Consider the following 23,302-nt stretch of genomic DNA (forward strand, 5'->3'; position numbering starts at 1 on the left):
ATTGGAACGCAATGTGTTGGGTTGAGCACTGAAAACCAAAGAATATCGAAAATGTAGTAGGGGAGAGAGAGAGAGGGTTGGGGAGGTGGGTCTGGTGGTTGAGTCGAGCATAAGGCTTGGGAATGGGGGTGAGAGATGGGTTGGTTGCGGCTGGGAATGGGGTGGGGGTGGGGTTGGGGTGTGGGTTGCTGCTGGGGTAGACGGAAGGGGAAGGGAGGGGAACGAAGGAGAAGGGGAGGAGTGGCTGTAGGTTTTATTTATTTATTTTATATTTATAAATTTAAAATTTGATGTTTTATTCTTAATCTTTTAAATGGATTTTATGTTTAAAATTATTGTATTATATTTGAAGACACGTGGCTCTAAATGATTGGATGTGTGTACTTCACATATATCCCATGTCAGCAACTTAATAGAAAATTTGACGGACCCTAACGGCAGGGATCAAATTGATGTGTGGTGTGTAACAAAAAGGATCAATAATGTCACAAAAAACATAAAGGACCAAAGTTGATAATTTTGCGAACCTTATAGACCATTTGTGATAAAAACCCTATATTGAATAATTTTAGTGTGTTTTTTTCTTAAATGCTATTGAGAAGAGGTTTTATAAAACTGCTATATAAAAGGTTTACCACAATGCTATAAAACAATATTAGATTATGGCTCTCAGATGTTTTCATCTTCTTATTCATCCAAGCAGATCGATAACGTATGGTCACTACTGACTTTTTCTTGTAGTTCTCAACATCCATCTTTCAAGCTATCAACCAAGTTGTTGCATTGCTCCTCACTGTTAGAAAAGCCTCCCTTCCCTCCTCCTCCTCCATTGATTGAAGGAGAGACAACAAAAGCAACTTATGAAACAAGCCCCTCATTTCCTTGTTAAACATAAATCGACCCATTACTGATGAGGACTGAGAATCTAAGAGCACACTAGTAATTAACCTAAGTGGGGAATATGGATGATGGATCTCTCTCTCTCTCTCTCTTTTGAAAAAATCAACTTCATTATCCTTGGTGAATTTGTTCTGAATTAGTCGTGTCCAGCTAAAAGCAATACTGTACGTAGTATATTATTCTCTGCATTTGTGCATGCCAACAACAAACAAATATTATTCTCTAGTATAGCATATAGGCCGTCATTTTCAATCCTTATAAGAGAAAACTTGCTTCGCCATAAGAGTACGTAGCTTGGCAAGCAAGGTAAGGGTACTTCAAAAGATTCCTTCTCATCATCTATATAAGACACATGTGACATTGCATGTCTCATCAATCATGTTAAGATAAAGCTAGCTGGCAAGGCAAATTACCAACCTTTATGCTCGAGTATATTATTCCAAGCAGATATAAATGTTAATATATGTGAAGAATATTATGATCAATATAGAATATGTATCATGATCGGAGGGTATCGACCGTTTTTTTTTTTAAAAAAAAAGGGTCTTTAGATCGAAGCCCAAAAATGTGCCTTTCATTAGGTTTAACCCATGTCTTTTCAGTTTTTGATCTAGATCCACTAATTATTATATCTCATTTTCATTACCTATTTTGAATTATGAATTAGGATTGAACAATCATAAATATAGAGTGCTGCTATTTGCACCTTTGTCATATTTCTTCATCTACCGTGTAAATTTGAAAAACACAAAATCTATCTTTCCACTCACCATTATTCCTAAATTACCATTTAATTATTAATTCAAGCAAACTCTCTCTCTCTCTCTCTCTCTCTCTCTCTGTCTGCTCCAGTTTTCTTCTTCCTCTTTATTTCCTTATCTCTTCTCTCTATGTTTCTTCTTCCACACTACTGGCAAAAAATTTGGATTTAACCCAAATCTGTCCCTCACTGCTGAACTTTTCTGGTTCTGCCACTGACCCGCCATCAATTTGATATTCCCACCCTAACCCCGCGCCTCCTCCGATGGGTGTGCTGAGAAATTACAAGGAGGGTGTTTGGGGTATGATGGCAGGGACGATGGAGAAGCAAGGAAGGGATGGTGGGTTTGGATTTCGAACAAAAAATAAAAAATAAATACGGATTTGGGTGTGGGTGAGAGAGACAAAGAGAGTTGTAAATTTGTCCTTAGAAGTCATTTTGTGAAGGAATAAATTTGTCTTTAAAATTTTAAAAATAAGATGAGTGAGGAAATAGAACAAGTGAGTGCAATAGTAGCTCTCCAAATATATTCACAAGTATAATATAGGAAAATAATAAAAGTCATATTACGCATATGCAGTAATATAAAATACCTAGAATATATGTTTGGAAGACAAAATAATAAACCTAGAACTAGACCATAGGTTGAAAAACATAGGATCTACCTACAATAGGATTAAAAAATTATACCAACAACATATCTATGTCATGGGAACACTTGTAAGTTGTGTATATTTCATCACCTTCAAAACCTATACACTGAGAACAACAAATATAATGCACCACATAATATTGTAGGGTGAGAAAACTCATAAATCTGATCTACCTACAACATAGGATTAAAAAATTACACGAAACAACATACTTACACTGTTGGAACACTCGTGTATATTTCATCACCTTCACAATAGGTATCAAAACCCACCATGAGAACACTCGTGTACTTGCAACAGACCTACACCTTGGGATGGGAACACTCGTGTACATACACTTACCTATATTTACAACATCTACCTACACCATGAGAACACTCATATGCATACAACTTACATATATTTACAACATATACCTACACTATAAGAACACTCGTACATACGACACGCCTATACGTACAAATTACAATGCACTTATCCTTAATTACAACATATATACCTACATCATGGGAATACTCGTGTATATTTGAACACATGACATGGTTCATATGAAGCAAAAAGATATAGAGGAAAAAAAAAGAGACCGAATACGCAAAATGAAAATTTACCAAAGTGACAAACTAATATTAAATTATTAAAAAGGTGAAATCTAATAATTATTTACCTAAAATAAATATTCAATGAAATAATAATTAAGGAATTGACAATATAAAAGTTATTGACGGTAAAAAAGGCATTAAAGGTTTCAAAAACGGGAGCCATAAATCTTGGTTGACTCGTCTCAACATAGTAAATTTGCTGTCATGGAAAAATACTCAATGAGCTTACATCAAAAAATGAAATCACAAGGATTGTTCCAAATAAACATACTTTTGGGTTTGTATCTAATTTTCCTAATAAACCTTAATACTTTGGGTTTGTATCAAGTGAAACACAAAAGTTTGAATCTTTCTGGTAAAAAAGAAAGTACTACTTCTGATTATTCAGAATTAAATAGAATCATATATATGGGTCATTGTAATCTCATATTTCCTGCTATTCTCCATGACAATTTTGATTTTTTTTTTATTGACAAAGATTTGAAGAAATAGATTCATCATTCCATTGTAACTATCTCTAGGTAATTGTTGACTCCGTGTGGATCCTAGTTTTCTTGAGATAGTCATTTTTTTCCTTAATGAACCCACTCAACACAATTAGTGAAATCTGAAAAATCCAAGAAATGAAGAATTTCTTCTTGGATCAGTCTTTGCATTCTTTTCTTAGACACATGCCCTAATCTTTTGTGCCATAGTTTTGCAGACTTCTCATTATTTAGTGGTCGTTTTTGGCCTATGGGTTCAATGTTAAAAGCCACATTGTTACTTGCAAGGTTTAAGCAAAACAAACCATCAACCAACGAGCCATTGTTCACTGAACTTTTATTGAATATCAAATCAAATCCTATTTCAGAGAAAGCAAAACTGAAAAGTTCCCTAGTTCATCTAGAAACTGAAATCAAACTCCTTCTCATAGAAGGTACATAAGCAACATCTTTCAAAATTAAAGTAAAGCCTTAAACTAATTGAAGCCAACTGAGCCTATTGCTTGAACTGGTAATCGCTTTCCATTGTCCACCAACAATGGTCTTGGTCTCTACTTGTTCTTCTGGCTTACGAAGTCCTGCATTTAATTGACTTTATCATTTGGATTAGGGGTGGCATTTTAAACCGAAAAACCGAAAAACCGCAAAAACCAACCGATATTTTACCGCAATAAAACCGCAATTGCGGTAAACCGAACCGCAATCGCGGTATTAAGAACCGAACCGCATTTGCGGTTGCGGTTGCGGTATTTGATTTTCAAAATTTGCGGTTACCGCAAACCGCAGAGTATAGCCGCACGGCTATACTCTATGAATAATTAAGTAAAATTGTAAACCCTTCTCTTCTCTCTCTGTAGCCGTGAGATGAAAACCTGGAATCTGTTTCTTCTCCTGATTCCCATTCGCCTCTCTCTCAACTCTCTCTTCCAAATCCTTTGCATCCTAAAATGGTAGAGGCATTAGTGTGTACTAGTGATTGGCTTAGAGCGGACGAATTTTCCTTTTACAAGGAACCAACGGATGATGAGGTTGAATTCTACAAGGAAATGGAAGATATGACAACTTGTAAGTAATTAGTTTATTGAATTCTACAAGGAAATGGAAGATATGACAACTTGTAAGTAATTAGTTTATTTATGCTTCTTCTTATAATAAAATGTACTAAACTATGTTGTTTTATTTGTAGATAGCATTGGTGCTCAAACAACACAAAGGGGTTCTTCAAATCCACTCACCACCAACACTTGAGTTTGTAACATTGGTGTATTGCATTTTTCCTTTTAGTTTGTAACTTTAATTAACTTTGAATTGGATTTTTCTTTTTGGTTGTAACTTTAATTCATTTTGCTTTTGGTTTGTAACTTTAAAGGATTTGGAATTGGAATGCTTGAGAAGTTTAACTTTAATTGGAATGTTTGGAATTGTAACTTTAATTTTCTTAGGTTGTGAATGCTTGAGAATTGGAATCGATTGTGAATTTATATATGCTTGAGAAATTGAGGTTGTGTATTTATTTATTTAGGTTGTAAATTTATATTTTTGTGAATGCTTGAGAATTTGCGGTTTTAAACCGCAAATTTCGCGGTAACCGACTGCGGTTTACCGCAATGCGGTAAACCGCAAAATGCGGTCGGTTTGCGGTTTCAAAAATCACCAAACCGCAAATAGTCGGTCGGTTTGCGGTTTGAGTAAAAATTCGCGGTTACCGAACCGCAACCACCCCTAATTTGGATACCAAGTCTATGCAGTCCTATGCGTTGATGACATTTGACACAAAGTTTGATATAGATATCTTTATCAAGTGAGCTTTCCAAACTATGAACATAAGAGCACCTCCACTCCAAAGGGTAAGGGCAAGGCAAGGTTTGTCACTATTCAAGTGAATAGTAGCAGTCTTGCCATTTTTGGTTCCACCCCAAAAGGCAAGGGCAATTACTATTCACTTTAATTTATTTTCTATTTTTTTATACTTAAACCATTAATTTTGATAAGATTTTCGGTTGCCACATGTCACTATTTATTATAAAATTCTCACCTAAAATTTTAGATAACATTTTCAGATAAATTTTCGGATAAGATTTTTAGTTGCCACATGTCCATATTTATTATAAAATTCACATCACACTCCCGGTCCTCATAGTCCGACAAAATCGAGTACAATGACGACTCAATCATTGGCAGAGGTGGTTCCACTGGATCACGATGTGGGGGAGTATTTTCCTTCGGAGGACGTAATAGTGCCATTATTTCATACACGGAACGCACCACTGGAATCGGCTACGGGCATTGTTCACTTGAGGAGCCATGTGTAATGGTTTCCTCTTTTTTGTTTTGCCTTGAATAATCTATTTAAAAGTTGAAATTGGAAATGCAAGAAATATTTTTTTAAAAAAAAATACATTAAATTGAATAAAACGGCAATTAATTTTTTTCTACCTCGTCGCCAAGATTTTGACATATTCAAACTTTTTTCCACGACCCCTCGAAGCCATTTGTTTTTTGATACAAATAGAAAGTAGTTGAAAAATGTGAGTGGAAAGTAAAAAATATTTGAAGGAGAAGAGTTTGTATGAAGATTTGGTGTGGAAAGTGAATAAAATTGTTAGGTATTTATAAGGAAAAACATCCAGAATTTTTTGGTACTTTAAAAAAAATTTAGAAGTTGTCGGATTTTTGGGAGAAATTCGATCGGAGAGTCTGGAAAGCACCACATGCTTCTTTCCGTTGGTAGTTGTCATAAAATAAAATAAAAAAATTAACCATTGGCGCGTGAAATTCACACGCTAACGGTATAAAAAAAAAATTTTGATTTGCACTGCAAACATCAGCGCCTTCGGGCAACAACCCAGTCTAGATTTGCCCATGGGCTTACCGGACTGATGGGTCCCACGCCTTGCCCGAACTGGATTGTGCGCGCTTGAGCTGGATTTCGGGCTTGGGATAGCCTTTTGCCCGGGCCAGGCTTGAGCGCTGGAGGTGGTGTAAGGAATCGATTCTAAGGCAATAAGAAAGTGTTTTACATAGATGTTGCACTCAAGTGGGAGAATATAAATCCTGCATCTATGCATGCCAACAACTATAAAAGGAGACCATGAGGCAATGAGTTCATCATCAAAGCAACACACGCAAATCCCAACTAAAAATCAATCAGTGAGACAATGGGTCAAGATCAAACCAAGCCAGCCAATGCTGGAAGCAATGATATTAAATTTAGAGGGGTGGATGTGACCGACAACACTGGCGACGTGACGGGATTTACCCGCTTCGCCAACAGAACTGACGGGGCCGACAAGGGCAACAATAAAATCGAAGTTGATGATTTTAAAGCGAAGGGGAACAAGTCACACTTGAACGTACTTACCGACTTCGGCCATCGCGGTCAGGCGGGCGAGTCAGGCAAACAAGAAAACAAAGAGAACAAGCAACTTCAGCAGGCAAGCAATTGAAGAAGGCCATACCATAATAAGTTCTCTGCTTGATAGATATGCACTAAAATAAGAGCTGATGCAATATCTGAGGCTGCTTCCTTGGTTAGGCCTCGTTTTCATGTGTAATATTAATATTATTATTCTAATCTAAAATAATGGTTGCTTATTATTAAATATCAAAATTCTTTACGTATAACTTTTAGATTATTTATCAAAATTCTTATCAAAAAAAAAAAACTTTTAGATTATTTATACTTATATACCAACAAGAGAAAATGATTAAGGATATCAAAATCCTTTCTCCAATTCGTGAAGTTAGAAAATGATACTTCAAATTTCACAACTATAGTTGCACACGAGTATAAAACTGAACCAAATATGAAGCAATGCTTGGGCCAGCGTGACCAAAGCTCTCAAATGATGCATTTGAGAAGAAGGTACTAAATTAAAGGATGTACGCATATTTCCAGCCTTTGAAGTCGCATATCTCTATATGGTTCCACTGAGCGATTGGGTTTGAGCGGTCGGTGGTGGTTCAATTTGGGTTTGAGCGGTCGGTGGTGGTTCAATTGGGTTCAATTGGGTGGTGATTGTGGTTCGAGTGACCAATAATATGGCAACTTAAATCAGAAACATACAGAAAATATGGCAACTTTCTTAAAAATTGGTACAATGCTGTAAATCAATAAATAACTCAAAAAACCAATACAAAAAGCTAACCATTTGCCTCAAGTAGCTAATAAATTTAACAACTATTATCATCTTCTTATTGCTTGGTGTAGCTAATATAAGTAAACTTCCGACGTGCTTAATTTCTCTATATCCGATCTTTTCCTAACACTAACCCTCGGTTTGCATCATCTCTAGCAAGGCCACAAATTAAGGGACAAAAAAGAAATCCAGCAGGGCCCCTCAACTTATCAAGATTTTGCACAGCAAATAACAAGCCCAGGTTTTCTGAAGAATCATGAAGCATATAACTTGGAGAGGTCTTCAGAGAAAGCCTTCTTAATGACATCTCTCTTGAGCTTGAGAGCTGCAGTGACCAGGCCAGATTCTGGAGTCCATGGTTCAGAAAGCAATTTGATTTTGGCAGGGATCTCAAACTTCTCCAAACGTGCCTTCTTTGCTTCCTATAATAGGTGAAACATAAATATTTGAAACAGAACAAAACAAAGTAAATTGAACCAAGCAAGTTTATAAAGGAATGAAAGCTTTTCATAAGGAGAAGAAGTTGAATAAGCAGCAAGTTCATTCGATAGTCAAGAAGGAAGCTTGGTGAATGACTGGATGATTGTTTGTTTTTAGACAAAAGAAAGAATATTTTTTATAGGACAATAACTGACATAGGCTGGCCATCAAGGATAAAAGACATTACGTCCATTATGCATAATGTATAAGATAAATAAACATCAGGGTAATCAATCTGCCTGAAGAAACTATAAGGCAGGAAGGCCAAGATTGTATATTGAGCTTAGATCAAAGAATCCAATAGAAATTCAAAAAACTAAAAATACATATATATAATTTATCATAGTTCAGCAAGCCAAGGCCAAATGTGATTAAATTTGAACAGAGATCTTGGCTACAGGTAAGAGTTTGTACCTTGATAAATGACAAGAAGAACTCATGAAATGCATACACTCCTTGAGTTCAAAGATTTCTTTCTTTTCTTTTTTTCTTTTTCTCTTTTTGTGGGGGAGTGGTTGCAATATTTGAGCTCAAAGTTCAAATCCCTAGACTCAAGCTAAGTTCAAAGTAATGGAAATTTACCCAGAAGATATACATACCTTTATAAGTGATGCTTGCACTTCTTTTATGGTTTCTTCTTTCACATACAAGTCTGAAAAATCACTAAAAGCAATTCCTTGCTTTGCAGCCCAATCTTCCACAGTGATTCGAGAAGCCACCACTATAGCCACACAGTAACTATGAAAAGGATCAGCATGCAACATGATATTGTCAACATAGGGGCACACTGAAAGAGCAGCCTCAACCTGTAAAAGAAACATTAGTTCCTGGGGAAAATTTGATGAAAAGTTGCATTCATCTTGCAACACATGTACCTTTCCTAAGGAGACATACTCTCCATGCTGAAGTTTAACTATATCTTTCTTTCGGTCAATTATCTCAAGACAACCATCAGCATGAAATTGCCCGATGTCACCTGTATAGAACCACCTCATTCCTTTCTCATCAACCTTTTTACAAAAGACCCAAAAACAAAACCCCCAAAGTTAGGATCTATTAAACATTTTTCTCTGGTGGGTAGTTGCAACCAAAAGAATATCGGTATGAAATATTTGAATAGACACCTTGTATGACTCTCTTGTTTTTTCTTCATTTTTGAAATAACCAAGTGTAACATTTGGACCACCGATGACTATCTCTCCACGAGGCATTGGGGAATCAGTTTTTAGATATCCTCCTTCGGGCCAATCAATTAACTGGACACAGAAGGTTAGAAAGTCAATATCACCTTCATGCCTTGGAAACAGCGTACAGAACTCTTCTCAAGACATTTTCCTTAAAAGATATGAATTTGAAACAGATAATTCAACACAGAAATGGATAAATGAACACCTCCAAGAAACTGCAAGTCATGATTAGGATTTCAAATCTTTCTTTCTTCCTTTTTGGAAGAATTACTTTAAGAAAATTATCAGTTATACAATGTAACTAAAATATCCATTGTCATCTCTTACCTTTATAAATGAGCATGGAAGCGGAGCTCCAACACGAGCAACAGATGTATCATCAAACTCTGAGAATGTCCCGCCAGCGCAAGTTTCAGTTAGACCATACCCTTGACCAATTGGAGCACTGTCAATGGCACAAATGTGGTATGTTGAGAATAGAGCAAAAGAAAAAAGCATTAAAAAGCATTAAAAATTATAGGCAGGACAAAGTCATGGTTCACAATTTGTTATGTTGTAGGAGCTAAAAGTACTAACCCGATGCAAATGTTGATGAATCTTTGAGTATCACCTGAAAGAGGAGCACCACCAGAAAGGATAAAACGGATGCTACCTCCTAGAACTGCGCGGACCTTTCTAAACACAAGAAAGTTCCACAGAAACTTTTCCAGGCCCCAGGCCCCAAACCAACTACCATTCACAGCAGACAACCTACGAGCATATGCCAAGTGAAACAATCTCTTGGATAGACCACCCTTTGCATTTACCTGAACCATTATGAAGATACAACGTTAACAAAACTGGCGTAATTTCAAAACCAGGTTTGACACAAGCACATGCACAAATGATCTATATGTGGACAGGCATAGGTATCTAAATATGTAAAAATCATGACCCTGCCAAGATTCAAACCTTATTCAGCACTCCGTCTCGAACACGATCAAGAATTGCAGGGACTGCTGTCAATACAGTTGGCGCAAGCACAGTTGCATCCCCCTTTGTTCCCTTCTTTATTTTACTTGAAGTATCAATAAGAGTCAATGGAGATCCATACCCTATGGCACTTCCCACAGCAACCATGACATTCTTCAATACAGATAATAAAAGTTGTTAAATCAAGTAGTACAGAGATATAAGAACATGACAAGATAAGAATAATAAATATAAAAAAATGCTCATTGAATTACTGTAGCCATGCAATATAGCCAGCTTACATATTCCCCATACCTCCGCTGCTAATTCAAGGATATGAGCAAGGGGAAGGTATGCCAGATAAACGTCCTTGCTTCCAAGGCCCGGAACAATAGTCATGACAGCAGAAGCTACAGCCAGCACATTAGCATGTGTCATCATTACACCCTGTACAAAGTGGAAGCTGGAGGTGAAAATGTGTTCGTTGACTAACTTTTTAATACATTTGGAAATATAAATGTCTATACTTGCATTAGATGCCACCCCAAAACAAATAAAAAAGAAAGGGCACAGAATAAAGTAGAAAACAAAAATCGCCATATATCTGAAGGAAAGTAGATAATGTAGAGAAATGTGACGCAACAAGTGTTCATTCTGTTTACACGTATGACATAAATCGAACATATATGATCATTCGTCATAAATCACAATCACCCACAATGTACCCATCCAAAGGAAGAACTTTAAGTGAACCCATCCCATATCATATTCCCCACCCATTGTACCCTAACTCCATACAACCATGCAAGGTATTTCATATAAGCAAACAGCAATCCCATGAGCTAAATATTTCCATACATATTGATACATATACAATATTTTGTTCAGAAAATGTGGATGCAACAAAGAGACTTTCATTATTGTCTCCTATTTTTAATTTCAAGATGGTATATTAATAATGGGATATTTATCAAATGAAAATGAAAGAGTATAGTAGCAGTAAACTAGTGATATTTACAATACTGCAGCAGTTCCATACTCATAAAAACTTGGAGAATGCATTTTCTCCAACAAGATTCAAGACTAAGATTAGCTTATCTGATGGAACTAGAAGAATATGTCTCAGATCTACCAGCATCAAGAAAAGGGATCACTTGTTTCTTGGAAAAATCTTTAAAATAATCTATGTGATTGTTGAGCATTTGTTTGAGTTCATAGATTTATGTAACTAGGTCAGGTTAAAGACATAAATGTCTTTTTTCCTGAGTTCAGTGTCAAACCACCCATAAAAAATGTCACTATCAAGCATCCGTGTCTTTTGAAAACTTTAACAGTGTAACAAAAGCACTTTTCAAGTGTAATTTTAAGCCTAAAACTCATTAAAGATCAACAGTCGATAATGCGTAGTTGAAAGGAAAAAAATAACAATATTGATACAAATGTCACACAAAGCTTCAAAAACAATCAACAATTAAAAACCAATTAGAATGACTATCATGTTAAATAACAAGAAGATATAATAGAGGCTTTAAACCTTGGGTAACCCAGTACTTCCACTTGTATACATAATGACCGCAACATCTGCAGGAAGAGGTAGATCTGGTTCAACAGGGCTTTCTCGCCCAAGTCTCTCAACAACATCAAATGAAGTGATTCTCCATCTACTTTCAACAGATGAGGCACTAGATGGGATTTCATCATCCATACATATGATGCGCTTCACTGTGTCTAGTTGTCCACTTATATCTAGCAGTTTCTTCAGTTCTTTGTGCCCACATATCACAGTTGTAACTTCTGTCTGGATATATAAAATGAAAACAATGCTGGTTATGCACTAAGAACAAACACTGTGAGGAAAAATGATAAACATTAATCCTAATCTAGTACTAACATATCAACATCATAAGGATTTCTTTTTTTCCTTTTTTTTCTTTTATTTGAAGAGAAAGAAACCTAACATCTCAAATGCATCTCCCATCCTCCGTTTGGATGGAGGAAAATAACTCAGGATTTAGATAAAAAGTCGGGAATTGAAGAGGAGAAATTGATATTTCCATTGTTTGCCAACTTAAGCATGGAACTTAATAAATGACATGCAGAAAAAATTGTGGAAATTGGGGCGTCATTTCGCAATTTCTATTGAACATGAATTCATTTTTCACTGTAATTTCTGTCATTTACAAAATTCGACATACATAAATCCAAACACAAAAATTTAAGAATTCTATGCAATTTTCAATTCCTTCGTCCAAATGGACTAGGTTGCAACATTTTGGATGAGTTACACAAAAGTCACAACATATAAAATTGGAAACAAATTTCTTGAGTTTACTACCTTGTTTAAAGTTTTTTTTTTAAGACAAACATAGATGAACTCTAATCAACAAAAAGAAAATGTACAGAAAGGAACCTATTCTGCAATAGTAGCACACTGTGAAACAACAGGAATGTGAGCAAGTCTATGAGAGAGAGAGAGAAAGAACCTCATTTAATGAGTGACATAGAGCCTCCTCCCCGAGAGATGCATATATGGTAACAACAGTGACATTGCGCCTAAAACAACCCTGATATAAGAAAACATATTAAGGAATCAGCAATTTGTGTTTTCGTTATACTGGGACTAGACTACCCAAAACACATAGCATTCATGCAAACATGAAACTCAATTGATTTATCATTGCTCACAAACACTGCCGTTTAAAACTCTAGTTTAGTGACAGAATAGATGAACAAAAATCACATCATACATGCAAAAACATGAATATCAAAAGAAGTTTAAGGTAAGCTGGAAAAATTATCATGAAATGTCAAAAGAAGGATTAAATTTTTATGTACAAAGACCACGTAAGATACCCACCTGCAATGCAATAAACCACTCTTCTCTTGTGTCAGCAAAGATTGCTACTCGTTCTTCCTTTTTATGCCCAAGTTGAGCTAAACCAGAAGCAAAGTTGCACACAACTTCAAATGCTTTCCCGTAGGTTAGCCATTCATAGTCTCCCAAATGAAGCTTCTCAAAGGATCTTCCATCCTTTGATACTTCAACCTCCCTTGCAATCAATGCCCGGGTTCCAAGAAAGCGTCTATCTTGGAACCGCTTGGATGACTGCTCAAAAAGTTCAGCAAGAGTTGAAATACCTTCCCATAATGTTTCCACTGGGGAAGTAAACCGACGGTTTCGGATTGTAAACCCAGGTTCCCCACCAACATTAACAGGCAAACCCCGTTTCGTTGCTTTCTTAGATTTCTGAAGTATAAGAGTTAGTACAAGAGGAACAAGGGCGCCAACAAGGTAGAGACCCATCTTTCAAAGGCTGTATATTCCCAGAAGAATGTACTAAATTCAATCCTGAAAATCGAACAATATCCAATCAGTTGCAAATTTCAGAATCTGAATTTATGTCTCTCACTCATACAAAATAATAATTAATTAAGTACTGTCTATAAATATATATAGTGGTAGCTAGCACTTCTTCCCCCTTAAGAATAAGTGTGGAGGATAATTTTTTACTGTTTTAGACATATGTCACCAAATTACAATAGAAACTAGAAATCAGAAAGAAATGGTAATACAAAAGAATTCTTCAATATCAGAAAACAGAGCAAACTTCTTGTCCAAATGCCTAAGGAGGGGCCTAGGAGCTAGCTAGCATAAGGGTTTTGCAGCTACCCAATCAACCAGCTGACGCATGTTATTTTATTGTTGATTAATTCAATTACTTGAGCCACTAAAATTGAGCTCCCAGTTATTTTTCATTCTTCACTTTCATAAATCTCTCTTTTATCTATGTTCAAGCAATCATGAAAACAGAGCAGTGCAACACAAATGGCTTTCAAAAAAATTTTTTAAAAAATGCACATTGTAATTCAAAATCAAACGAATTTTAGAAAATAAATTGATGCTGATTGTGTGTTTGGGTACCTTGTTGTTGAAGCCAAAGCGCCGAAAACGAAAACGAATTCAACTTGAGCTCATCAGCATTGCGAAAATGCAAGCAATGAATCAGAAGCAAAAGGCTCGCAAAATGTCATGGGGAGTGATGAGATTGAAACGAAGCGTTTAATAGCAGAGAGAAAGAGAGAGAAGGACGGTGAGCTAAAAGCCGAGCGGAGAGATCGAGAAGAAGGAACTTGGAGTCTCAGACTGACAGAAAGACTGAGAGTCTGAAGTGGTTTGAGTTTTGGAGTTTATTTATTTTAATAATAAAATTAAAGGCGCCGAATCGGGCTCAAATGGGCCGTACGATGTGGGTATTGAACAACGGTGGATATGGTGCTTGCGGCCCAAATGGGTTTAGACTCTTTTTGTCTTCAATTTTACTATCAAATAAAACAAAGAAGTTGTTACATTTGATTTGAGTGATTGATTTTTGTGGCTTATATTTACATAGTTGGTCTAACCGCGTGGCACGACATGAAAGATGAGGACAAGGACCAGGATGGTGATACTAGGCCACACATTAGTAGGTGAACCAATCTTGTCACTTATTAATTTAGAAAAGGATGCTAAGGTTTCGGAGCCGTTCATTTATGTGTATGTAGATAATTTCTAATTCATGTGTACGTAAGTGATTCGTAATTAATTACTGACCGTTCATGCATGTAGCATAATACATTAATGTACATAATGCATCAATGATCAACATTTATTGTGTAGCACTTTTAGAAAAATACAAACCTCCAACTTACATATCTAAATTTTGTAGTACTTCCAATGTACCAAAATAGTCATTGTCGGCAAATGGATGGGGATTTTGCTAAGCATGTGAATTTAACAAACTACCCTTTTAGTCATCATTTGTTAAGGTTGTGATGCCGTCTAAACATTCTGAAGATGGAGAAAGTTGAAAGAAATTTTCTATAAAAGAAACAAAAACCATAGCAATGATACAAAAAGGTGTTGAGACTATTTATACAGTTCCAACATGTTCCTATTGTTTAGTTTGGCCTTGGTCTTTCATTTGTAGTATCTTGTGAATTTCCCTGAGATGCTGTTGTTCCGGAAAACATTTCCATCACTGATCTCAAAGCTCCGCTTAGTTCCTCGGGCATTTGTTCTCCGAAATTGAAATTGATGTTACCCCCAATCCTTATTCCCGGTTCATCAAATCCCTCGGTACTGCTATCATCTCCTTGGTTATCTGGAGAATGTTGTCCTTGGTACGCATTTGCAGCCATGTTCATAAACATATTTGCAAATTCAGCAGGAAGAGCACCTGTATTAAATGGCATAGAACCAAACGGAGGAGGTGCAGCATGGCTTCTCGACCCTCCTGTAGACTGGTTGGGGTGTTCCGAAGCACTGCTACTACTAAACGAACTTGTGTTCTGTATAAGATGAGGGAAAAAGAAAAGGATTACATAAAAATGACAAATTATACTTGTCAATAAATCATATCCTTCTCCCTCAAGAAAAGTGTCATGCTACTTAAGTTCATCTTCTATTTCTTAAAAGTTAAAACAGTAGAGATGATAGGGAAAAGTAGAGAAAGAAATTAGTCAAACAGCCAAAAGCATGCTAACTGGTGTCACCCCCAGCAGAGCATTGTGGACCTGTCTTCTAGCAGACGGGCACTTTTTCCTTAATATCAATGTATTACCTGACCAGATTCTGCTCGTTGTTGTTCCTCTCTCAATTTCTGAACAGCCACCTATTGGGTTCAAATAACAAAAACAAACTGATCAAAGAAGTAGTCATAAGAAATAAAGAAAAGAAGAAGGCACACAAGAACCAACCCGTATATTTTCTTTCACAGCTTCATTGCCCGGATCCAATTGCAATGCTGAAAGATTAAAACCCCCAATTATGAAATGTTAAATACTACCTTTCTATAAATCTGCTTCCCCATTTTTTGTATCCCATATTAGCTTGGCATTGGCAAAGGTACTTTAAAAAGATTCTCTTACTAACCTTTCTTGAATCCTTTCTCAATAGCATCACTGTAGTTCCCTTGTGCATAATAAGCTAATCCCAGACGACTGTATGCCTTGCTATAATTGGGGTCAATTTCAATGGATTTAAGGCAATCTCTGATTGCTTCAGTATATTTGTGCATCTGAGTGTAAGCCGCTGCCCTGAATGTACCTCATATATATCAATTAAAATTTCCAGTTTCAAGAAACAATAAGGGTGGCAATTTGCTGCAACTAGACAAATGAAACAAAATTTTTCCAGAGTGCTTACTAAAATAATACTAACTTGACATCAAACATTTGAAGAATAGTTTATCCATATTGTCTGAGAAAACAATAATTGTTTTCCTTCTTTGACAATCCTCATTACTTTTTATCTTCTTTTGGACAATTGAAATATGTGAAGGATATATGTACATTTGAAAACTAACATGTTAAACTACCATTTCCTAGAATCAAGTAATCTGAAAATGTTGAGAATTTTCTGATGTAGCAATTTGTTGTTTTAACATAAAGATTAATTCACAACAGATATCTTTATGTGTCATTCCTTCTGGGAAAACTGAGAAAAGGTAGAAGACTAAAACTGTAATTGAATAATTCCTAGTACCAAAAATGTAAGCACAAGTTGGTAGTGCACCTGTTACAGTAGTAAACAGCATTACTTTCACAAAGTGCAATGGCACAGTCATACAACTCAATTGCCTTGGGGTACAGCGTTGATTGCATGGCCTTATTACCTAACAAAATGAAAATCACATAACAGAATTAGCCTCTGCAAAGAATGTTGATACTCCGTGTAGAGTGACATATTTAATGAAGCATAAGGTAAGATGCAGATATTCACCAATGCCCTTGATGCATTTTTTCATTTCCAAGGATATAGAAAAAAGATATTGTCATGTATAACAGGACAGTGAGTGAGAGAACTCACGGAGAGATAGAAATGAATTGGCTTTCTGATAAGAAACAAGAATTTCGTGGAAAAGAAAAAAGAAATACAAAACAAGATGGACACGGAGTCCATCAGGAGCAAACACCTAGAAAACCAAAATGAATGGGCTTTAAACCACATTTCCTCAATTTGACAATGTAAAGTAGTTCAAAAGTGACATACTAACAAACCAACCAAAGCCATATGAGCGTTAAATACCTTGTGATTTCAAGGTCTCTGCCAGATTTTTAGGACTGAATTCCTCGCATCCAGATCTTTCCATCTCCTGAAGCAGCAAATGATTTTCTTCTTATTAATAAGACTTTTAAAGGTGAAACAGCAGCAAGAACATTCCATTTAAGCACAATCTTGGGGTTAAACTCCTGGGGAGTACAATATTAATCACAATGAAGATCATGCAACAAAAGTTCCAAAATGGAAGCAATAATTCAAACGTAAATATAACAAGGGTCATGAACTAAAACCAGAAAGGAAAATGGATAATGTCTAACACAATGATTTGTGTAGCTGGAAGTTTAAAACCATTTGGATTGATTTTAAACTTCGAGAGAATCAGTTGTCCAATCCCTTCACATCACTCCCAATCCTCAACTCTTAGCTTTCCCCAAGAATTGCAAATCCTGGATGCTATACATCAAGAGCGTGCACCACACACATTGCCTCATGTATAAATGGTGGTTACATTATCAAATCTCACAACAAACTACAGAATCATTGGGAATTACAATACCCTGATCTGATGTATGGGGCCACACCGATACATTTATCTTTACAATTAAGTGTAAAGTTGGTTTCCCTTACCCAGTTTCATAATTCACTTCTGATATACAGTTTAATCTGCTATTATAATGGGACCATAGGCCTTCTATTAAAATCCTCTCAATCACAAAAGAGAACATTAACTCTAATCTGATATGTTTCAAATATCTGAATTCAGCAATTTAGCATGTACCTAAGCTGCAAAGCATGACACTCTTTAAAGATGCTAGATGAGGCTAGAGGATAATTCATCAGCAAACCAAATTTAAGCAACATTAATAAAATTATGAGGATGAGGAGGATAAATTTCTAGGACTTATTTTGATGGACATCTTAGTCATCCTTCAGGTAGATTTTCTTTCTTTTTAACAGAAGTAGTTTTCTATGGTGGAAAAAAATCATGCAACTATAAAGATACAATTTTTATGGAATTCACATGTAACCCAAAGAAAAAAGGGAGAGAGAGAGAGAGAGAGAGAGAGAGAGAGCTCGCATACAGCTAAAGCATCATGGAATAAATTAGTCGCTTTGTCTAATCTGACTGGGTCATCATTACCATCAGGCAAGGTCTTAAAATAGAGACTTCTCTCAAGGGCAGAAAAGAATTGCCCAAATAGTGCATCTTTGGACTCCCCTGCCAATAACACGATCATCAAATGCAAATTTAATATGCACTTATACTCAATTATTAAAATGCATAAAGAACTCTAAACAGCAAAAACTTTCATTTCATACTGTCAATGCAATTCCATTTATAATATGAGATTCATGTGCACATTAAATGAATAGATCAACAAAGTTCAAATCTAATTAGACTATTTTTTGTTTCTTTTGAGAAAGATCCTTCTAAAATAACTTAATAATAATCATGTTTAGCATCATCCTCTTACCAGGACATTTTAATTTATAAAGTAACAATGTCAACAGCAATTAGAACATAACTACAATCCAATTCATTGAGGCTAGGCGTTTCTGGTCTCGCAAGGCGAGGCATAAGCCCTGTAGTGCTGAGGCATAAAACTTTCGGGACATGAATTTTTTTAATCAAAATATATAAAGTTAAAACAAAAATAAAAAAAATAATGAAAATAATGGGTCATTTATCAATAAAGAGCACAAAACAGCACCCCCGGTATGGCTACTAAGGATTCGATATAGGATTGAGGCTAGGAGAACCATATACACAAAAAAAACATGGGAAAAGATAGAAGAGAGCTACTTAAGAGCTGAGCTAGCCTTCTTCGGAGTAGAAAAGAGAAATAGAGAGTGAGGTATGCAGATGGAGTGAACTAGAAAGGGAGGCTAGTTCGCATCTTTTGGGAGAAGAATTAAGGTTTAGAAAACTCAATTAGGGGCTGGGTTGTATTGAGTTGGAGAGGAAGAAGAAGCTGGGTTCATTAATTAGACAAAAAGTTGTGCCTTGAATTTAAAAACCAGCCTTGAATGAAAAAAAAAAAAAAACCATTTCAGTGCAAGGATGCCAATGCATGACAAAACGACATTGTTTTGTCTAAAACTATCCAAAAAATTAAGGCACAACAAATTGTCTTCTTCTTCACTAATCCCTCAGCCTCCATTTATTCTGCCTCTGCAAACTGAGCATGTGCCTAACACCACCTAATAATCAACCACATAAACCTTCCATGAAAAGAGCTAAACAACCCTACCCCTCAAGCAATTCACAAACACCTTGCCCATATGCATGCCTTGAGGCGCAGCTCCAAAACTCTTTTGAAAAACACTGGTTCAATCCCTAAAGATGATTTAAATAATTGCTGATGCAACAGATAATGTTCCCTTTAAGGAAATGCACCCAATGACAAGATTCATGTACAAAAGTGGAAGCAAATTAGCCACACTCAATAAATGCTCCAACAAGGCAATGACACATGTAAAGGAAAGTATGAACTACAATTAGAGAAAAAAAAACAACAATACTGAAAACGTAATACCTAATGCATGGTCTTTACTTGTCAAATCTTCACCCTGATTAAAGTGTAACACGAGACAGAGTCAAACTCAAGACTAAAAATCAAATCTTGTAGTAAAAGCATTATTAAGAAATATCCATGTTCATGCAACTATTAAAGCATAGTTCAATTAATGATCTTAAAGAGAATGAAAATAAACTAAAGCATCAAGAAGAATATAGAAGGACATGTTCTCAAATCAGGAAAGAACAGTGGTTTTGTGAATTAATCTGATTTCTAATCTTTTATTAAAAAACCAAACCCAAAACAATCATATAAGTCCATTCAAGAATTAACACCACAATGAAACAACCAAATAATACAAAGTTAGTACAAAAGAAATCTCATATTTGCTTCTCCTCATCTAGTCACATATTCCTCTTCTTTTCCTACTGCTATGAGATAGCTTCCAACTTAATCATAACCAACATATAGACCCAAGATCTGACCATTAGCTACATTGCAAATTATAATATTAGTCACTATCTCAGTCCTGATATTTAGAGCATATTCCATTTATGTCTCTAAATATTCACTTTCTTGCGCTTTTATAACCTTCAACTCGCATAGTCAAAAGATAAAAAAACCCCAACTAGATCCTTTTCCTTCCTTTTCTTCCATTTTCCTGATCACATACTAGTAGTCCAACACCAAGCGTCCCTTTACATCCTCATTTCCTTCCCTTGAAACAAAGGACAAGGCCTACTAGCCCACAGCTCCCATTCGTCTATTATACCCAAATCCCAATATCCGAATGTTAGCAAGCTGACATTTTCATTGTCCATATTAGCTTACAGATAAATTCAAAATTAATATATTCAAAGCATTACACCCACATGATGATTTACATAATAATTATTTAATATAATGAAGAAGATAACAGCCAAACACCAGAGATTTTGATGCCTTTGAAAGATTGGCATCAGCAGAACCCTGAGCGGCTGATGAACTAGCAGCATCAACTGAGCTCGATCCATGACCATGATCAGAATTATTCTCCTGAAGCTTGTTCAACTCCAGTGAACTAAAAATATCAACCAACGAAACGGGTTTAATCCAATCATCAGTAGCAGGTATATTAAGCTTAAAAGTCTCCTGCAAGCATTCCTTTGCAACCTCAAGGCTTTCAAGATCGACACCAGAAGCTGGTTCAACTGCCCCAAAGGAAACAACCCATAATAGTAATTAAAAAAGCATAATCAACAAGCACATTAAACTGATCCAAAAAACAAACAAACAAATTAATGGTATTGAATCAAAAAGAGATATTGAAGAGATAGGTAGAGAGCTGAACATGCAGCCTAAAAGAGTGCAAAGTCTACAGCTTTAAGTATAAAGTGCATCAATACATGAGGCATTCAAAATCCAAAATAATCAAACAATCAATGCAATTTTCATATCACCACAAAAAGAAAACAAAAAACTATGAAGCAGCTTCAAACCCTAAATATAATTTCACTATATAATCACATTTAACAATTACATAGAGAGAGAGAGAGAGAGACCTGAGTTGAGGAAATCCAAGAAGGAACGTACGATGCGACAAGAGATGGGAGAATCGGTCTTCAATGGAGCCATGGACAGTGGACTAACGAAGAGAGGTAAGAGGAGGAGTGCGCATGATAAAAACGTGCGCTACCACGGCGTCTCTTAGTCTGGAAGCGACCTAACTTGTCTGAGACTTGCGAGAACTCTCACGACTGACTGATACTTTGGGGCTTTGTTTGGCCACAGGATCTTTGCTGTTCCTTGCTGGTGTTTCGTTTAGGTTCTACATAATTACTGTGATTGGCTTTAACAATACAGAATATTTTTTTTTTAATCTCAATTGTTCGTTTCGTCCGATGTCAGAAACTAATCCTCCATTTCGAGCGACAATGACAGCACATAAATAAAAGATGAAAATGCTCAACTTCCTAATTTTCACAGAAAAAATAATTTATGATCTAAACAGTGTGCTTGGATGAGAAAATTTAGAAGTACTAAAGAATTCACAAACGAGTATAGCTATTTCTTTAAACATTTCAAATGTGTTTGGGGAAATTTCTATCACCAAAGCAGCCCGACTATATATTTAAAAAAAAGGATGCGCCTAGCGCCTTGGTGCTACGTGTTAAAACAGAAAAGCCAGGTGGTTATACTTTTTTTTTTTAATTAGGAAAAATTATTTTTTTTTAATTAGGAAAAATTAGTATAGCCGAACGGCTATACTATTTCTTAAAACAATTCAAAAAAAACTCTAGTAGCCGGGCTGCTATACTATTTATAGACCCGCCCAGTGCTTATACATGTCAAAATTGTAAAGCCGTGCGGCTGTATTATTTGTTAACAAAATTATAAAAAATGAGTATAGCCGCCCGGCTATACTATTTTTTTTTAAACAATTAGGAAAAAGGAGGACGTTCCCAGCGCCTATGTGCCACGTGTTAAAACAGTAACGCCGACCGACTATACAATTTTTTAAAAAAATTAGAAAAAAGCGTTTAGCCGTTCGGCTATACTCTTTCCTAAAAAATTGAAAAAATCTAGTATAGCCGTTCAGCTATACAATATATATATATATATATAGACCCGCTTAGCGCCATGTGTCAAAATCATACAGCGCTACGACTATACTATTTTTTAAAATAATCAGGAAAAGCTGAGTATAGCCGTGCGACTATACCCTTTTTTAAATTCAATAATATGTGATAATTATGTGTATAATACGTTAATTTTGTGTGCCTTATTGAAATTTCACATATTATTGATTTCAATAAGACACACATAATTCACACATAATTCTCACATAATTCTCATATATTATTGAACAAAAATAATATATATTTTTGAAAAAGGGCTATACTCAGTTGCTTCCTAATTGTTTTTTAAAAATAGTATGGCCAGACGGCTATACTAGTATTTTTAAATTTTTTTTAAAAATAGAATAGCCGCCCGGCGTTACCTTTTTAACAAATGGCGCGTAGGCGCTGGACGGGTCTAAGTATAGTATGGCTGCCCGGCTATACTAGATTTTTTTAGAATTTTTTTAAAAATAGTATAGCCGTGCGGCTATACGCGTTTTTCTTTTTTTTCTTTTTTTTAAAAAAAAAAAGAGTATAGCCGCCATACTCGTTTTCTATCAGCGAAGCATTTTGCTCTCCTCTTTCTCTTCATCAACACTATCTGCTAAACTTTTTTTTTTTTTTTATCATACCAAAAAAACTTCTTGATTTTTCTCTCATTCTTTCCCAAAAAATCTGAACTCAAACCTCGTGCAGCATGAACAATTTTCTCTTAATCAAGCTCTTATTCTCATTCTCCTTCTTTTTGTTGTTAGAGTTACTGCTGATAAGTTGTTAATTAAGTTATGTTAATCCGTTATTATTTCTCATAACACATTCCATCACAACAACCAGCATAACTTGATAGAGAGAGAAAACATAGAGAATGAATGAATGTCTATCCTTAGAGGCCAACCATGCATTGCATTTCAATTATCCGACTGTCTAGTTTTTAGATATTACATCAAAGATCATTTATGCAAAAAAAAAAACACTTGAATCGGAAAC

General features: G+C 35.7%; 2 protein-coding genes across 2 annotated transcripts; both read right to left on the minus strand.

Moving 5' to 3' along the window:
• Positions 1-7,460: 7,460 nt before the first annotated feature.
• LOC117615498 (long chain acyl-CoA synthetase 9, chloroplastic) lies at positions 7,461-14,313 on the minus strand. The gene is made up of 12 exons (XM_034344591.1): positions 14,077-14,313; positions 13,012-13,503; positions 12,638-12,718; positions 11,689-11,952; positions 10,470-10,601; positions 10,155-10,328; positions 9,780-10,009; positions 9,531-9,648; positions 9,141-9,272; positions 8,892-9,026; positions 8,616-8,822; positions 7,461-7,958 (listed from the first exon to the last, which is right to left on the minus strand). The coding sequence occupies exons 2-12, from the start codon at positions 13,456-13,458 to the stop codon at positions 7,791-7,793; spliced, it is 2,088 nt and encodes a 695-aa protein (XP_034200482.1). The 5' UTR covers positions 13,459-13,503; positions 14,077-14,313; the 3' UTR covers positions 7,461-7,790.
• Positions 14,314-14,924: 611 nt separating this feature from the next.
• LOC117637788 (small glutamine-rich tetratricopeptide repeat-containing protein) lies at positions 14,925-21,592 on the minus strand. Its single transcript, XM_034372808.1, has 10 exons — positions 21,257-21,592; positions 20,643-20,905; positions 19,734-19,767; positions 18,279-18,415; positions 17,221-17,287; positions 16,708-16,807; positions 16,066-16,229; positions 15,891-15,937; positions 15,755-15,805; positions 14,925-15,482 (listed from the first exon to the last, which is right to left on the minus strand). The coding sequence occupies exons 1-10, from the start codon at positions 21,327-21,329 to the stop codon at positions 15,093-15,095; spliced, it is 1,326 nt and encodes a 441-aa protein (XP_034228699.1). The 5' UTR covers positions 21,330-21,592; the 3' UTR covers positions 14,925-15,092.
• Between the last annotated feature and the right edge of the window lie 1,710 nt (positions 21,593-23,302).

Source organism: Prunus dulcis, chromosome 1 (genome assembly GCF_902201215.1).
Source record: "Prunus dulcis chromosome 1, ALMONDv2, whole genome shotgun sequence".
Lineage (NCBI taxonomy): Eukaryota > Viridiplantae > Streptophyta > Magnoliopsida > Rosales > Rosaceae > Prunus > Prunus dulcis.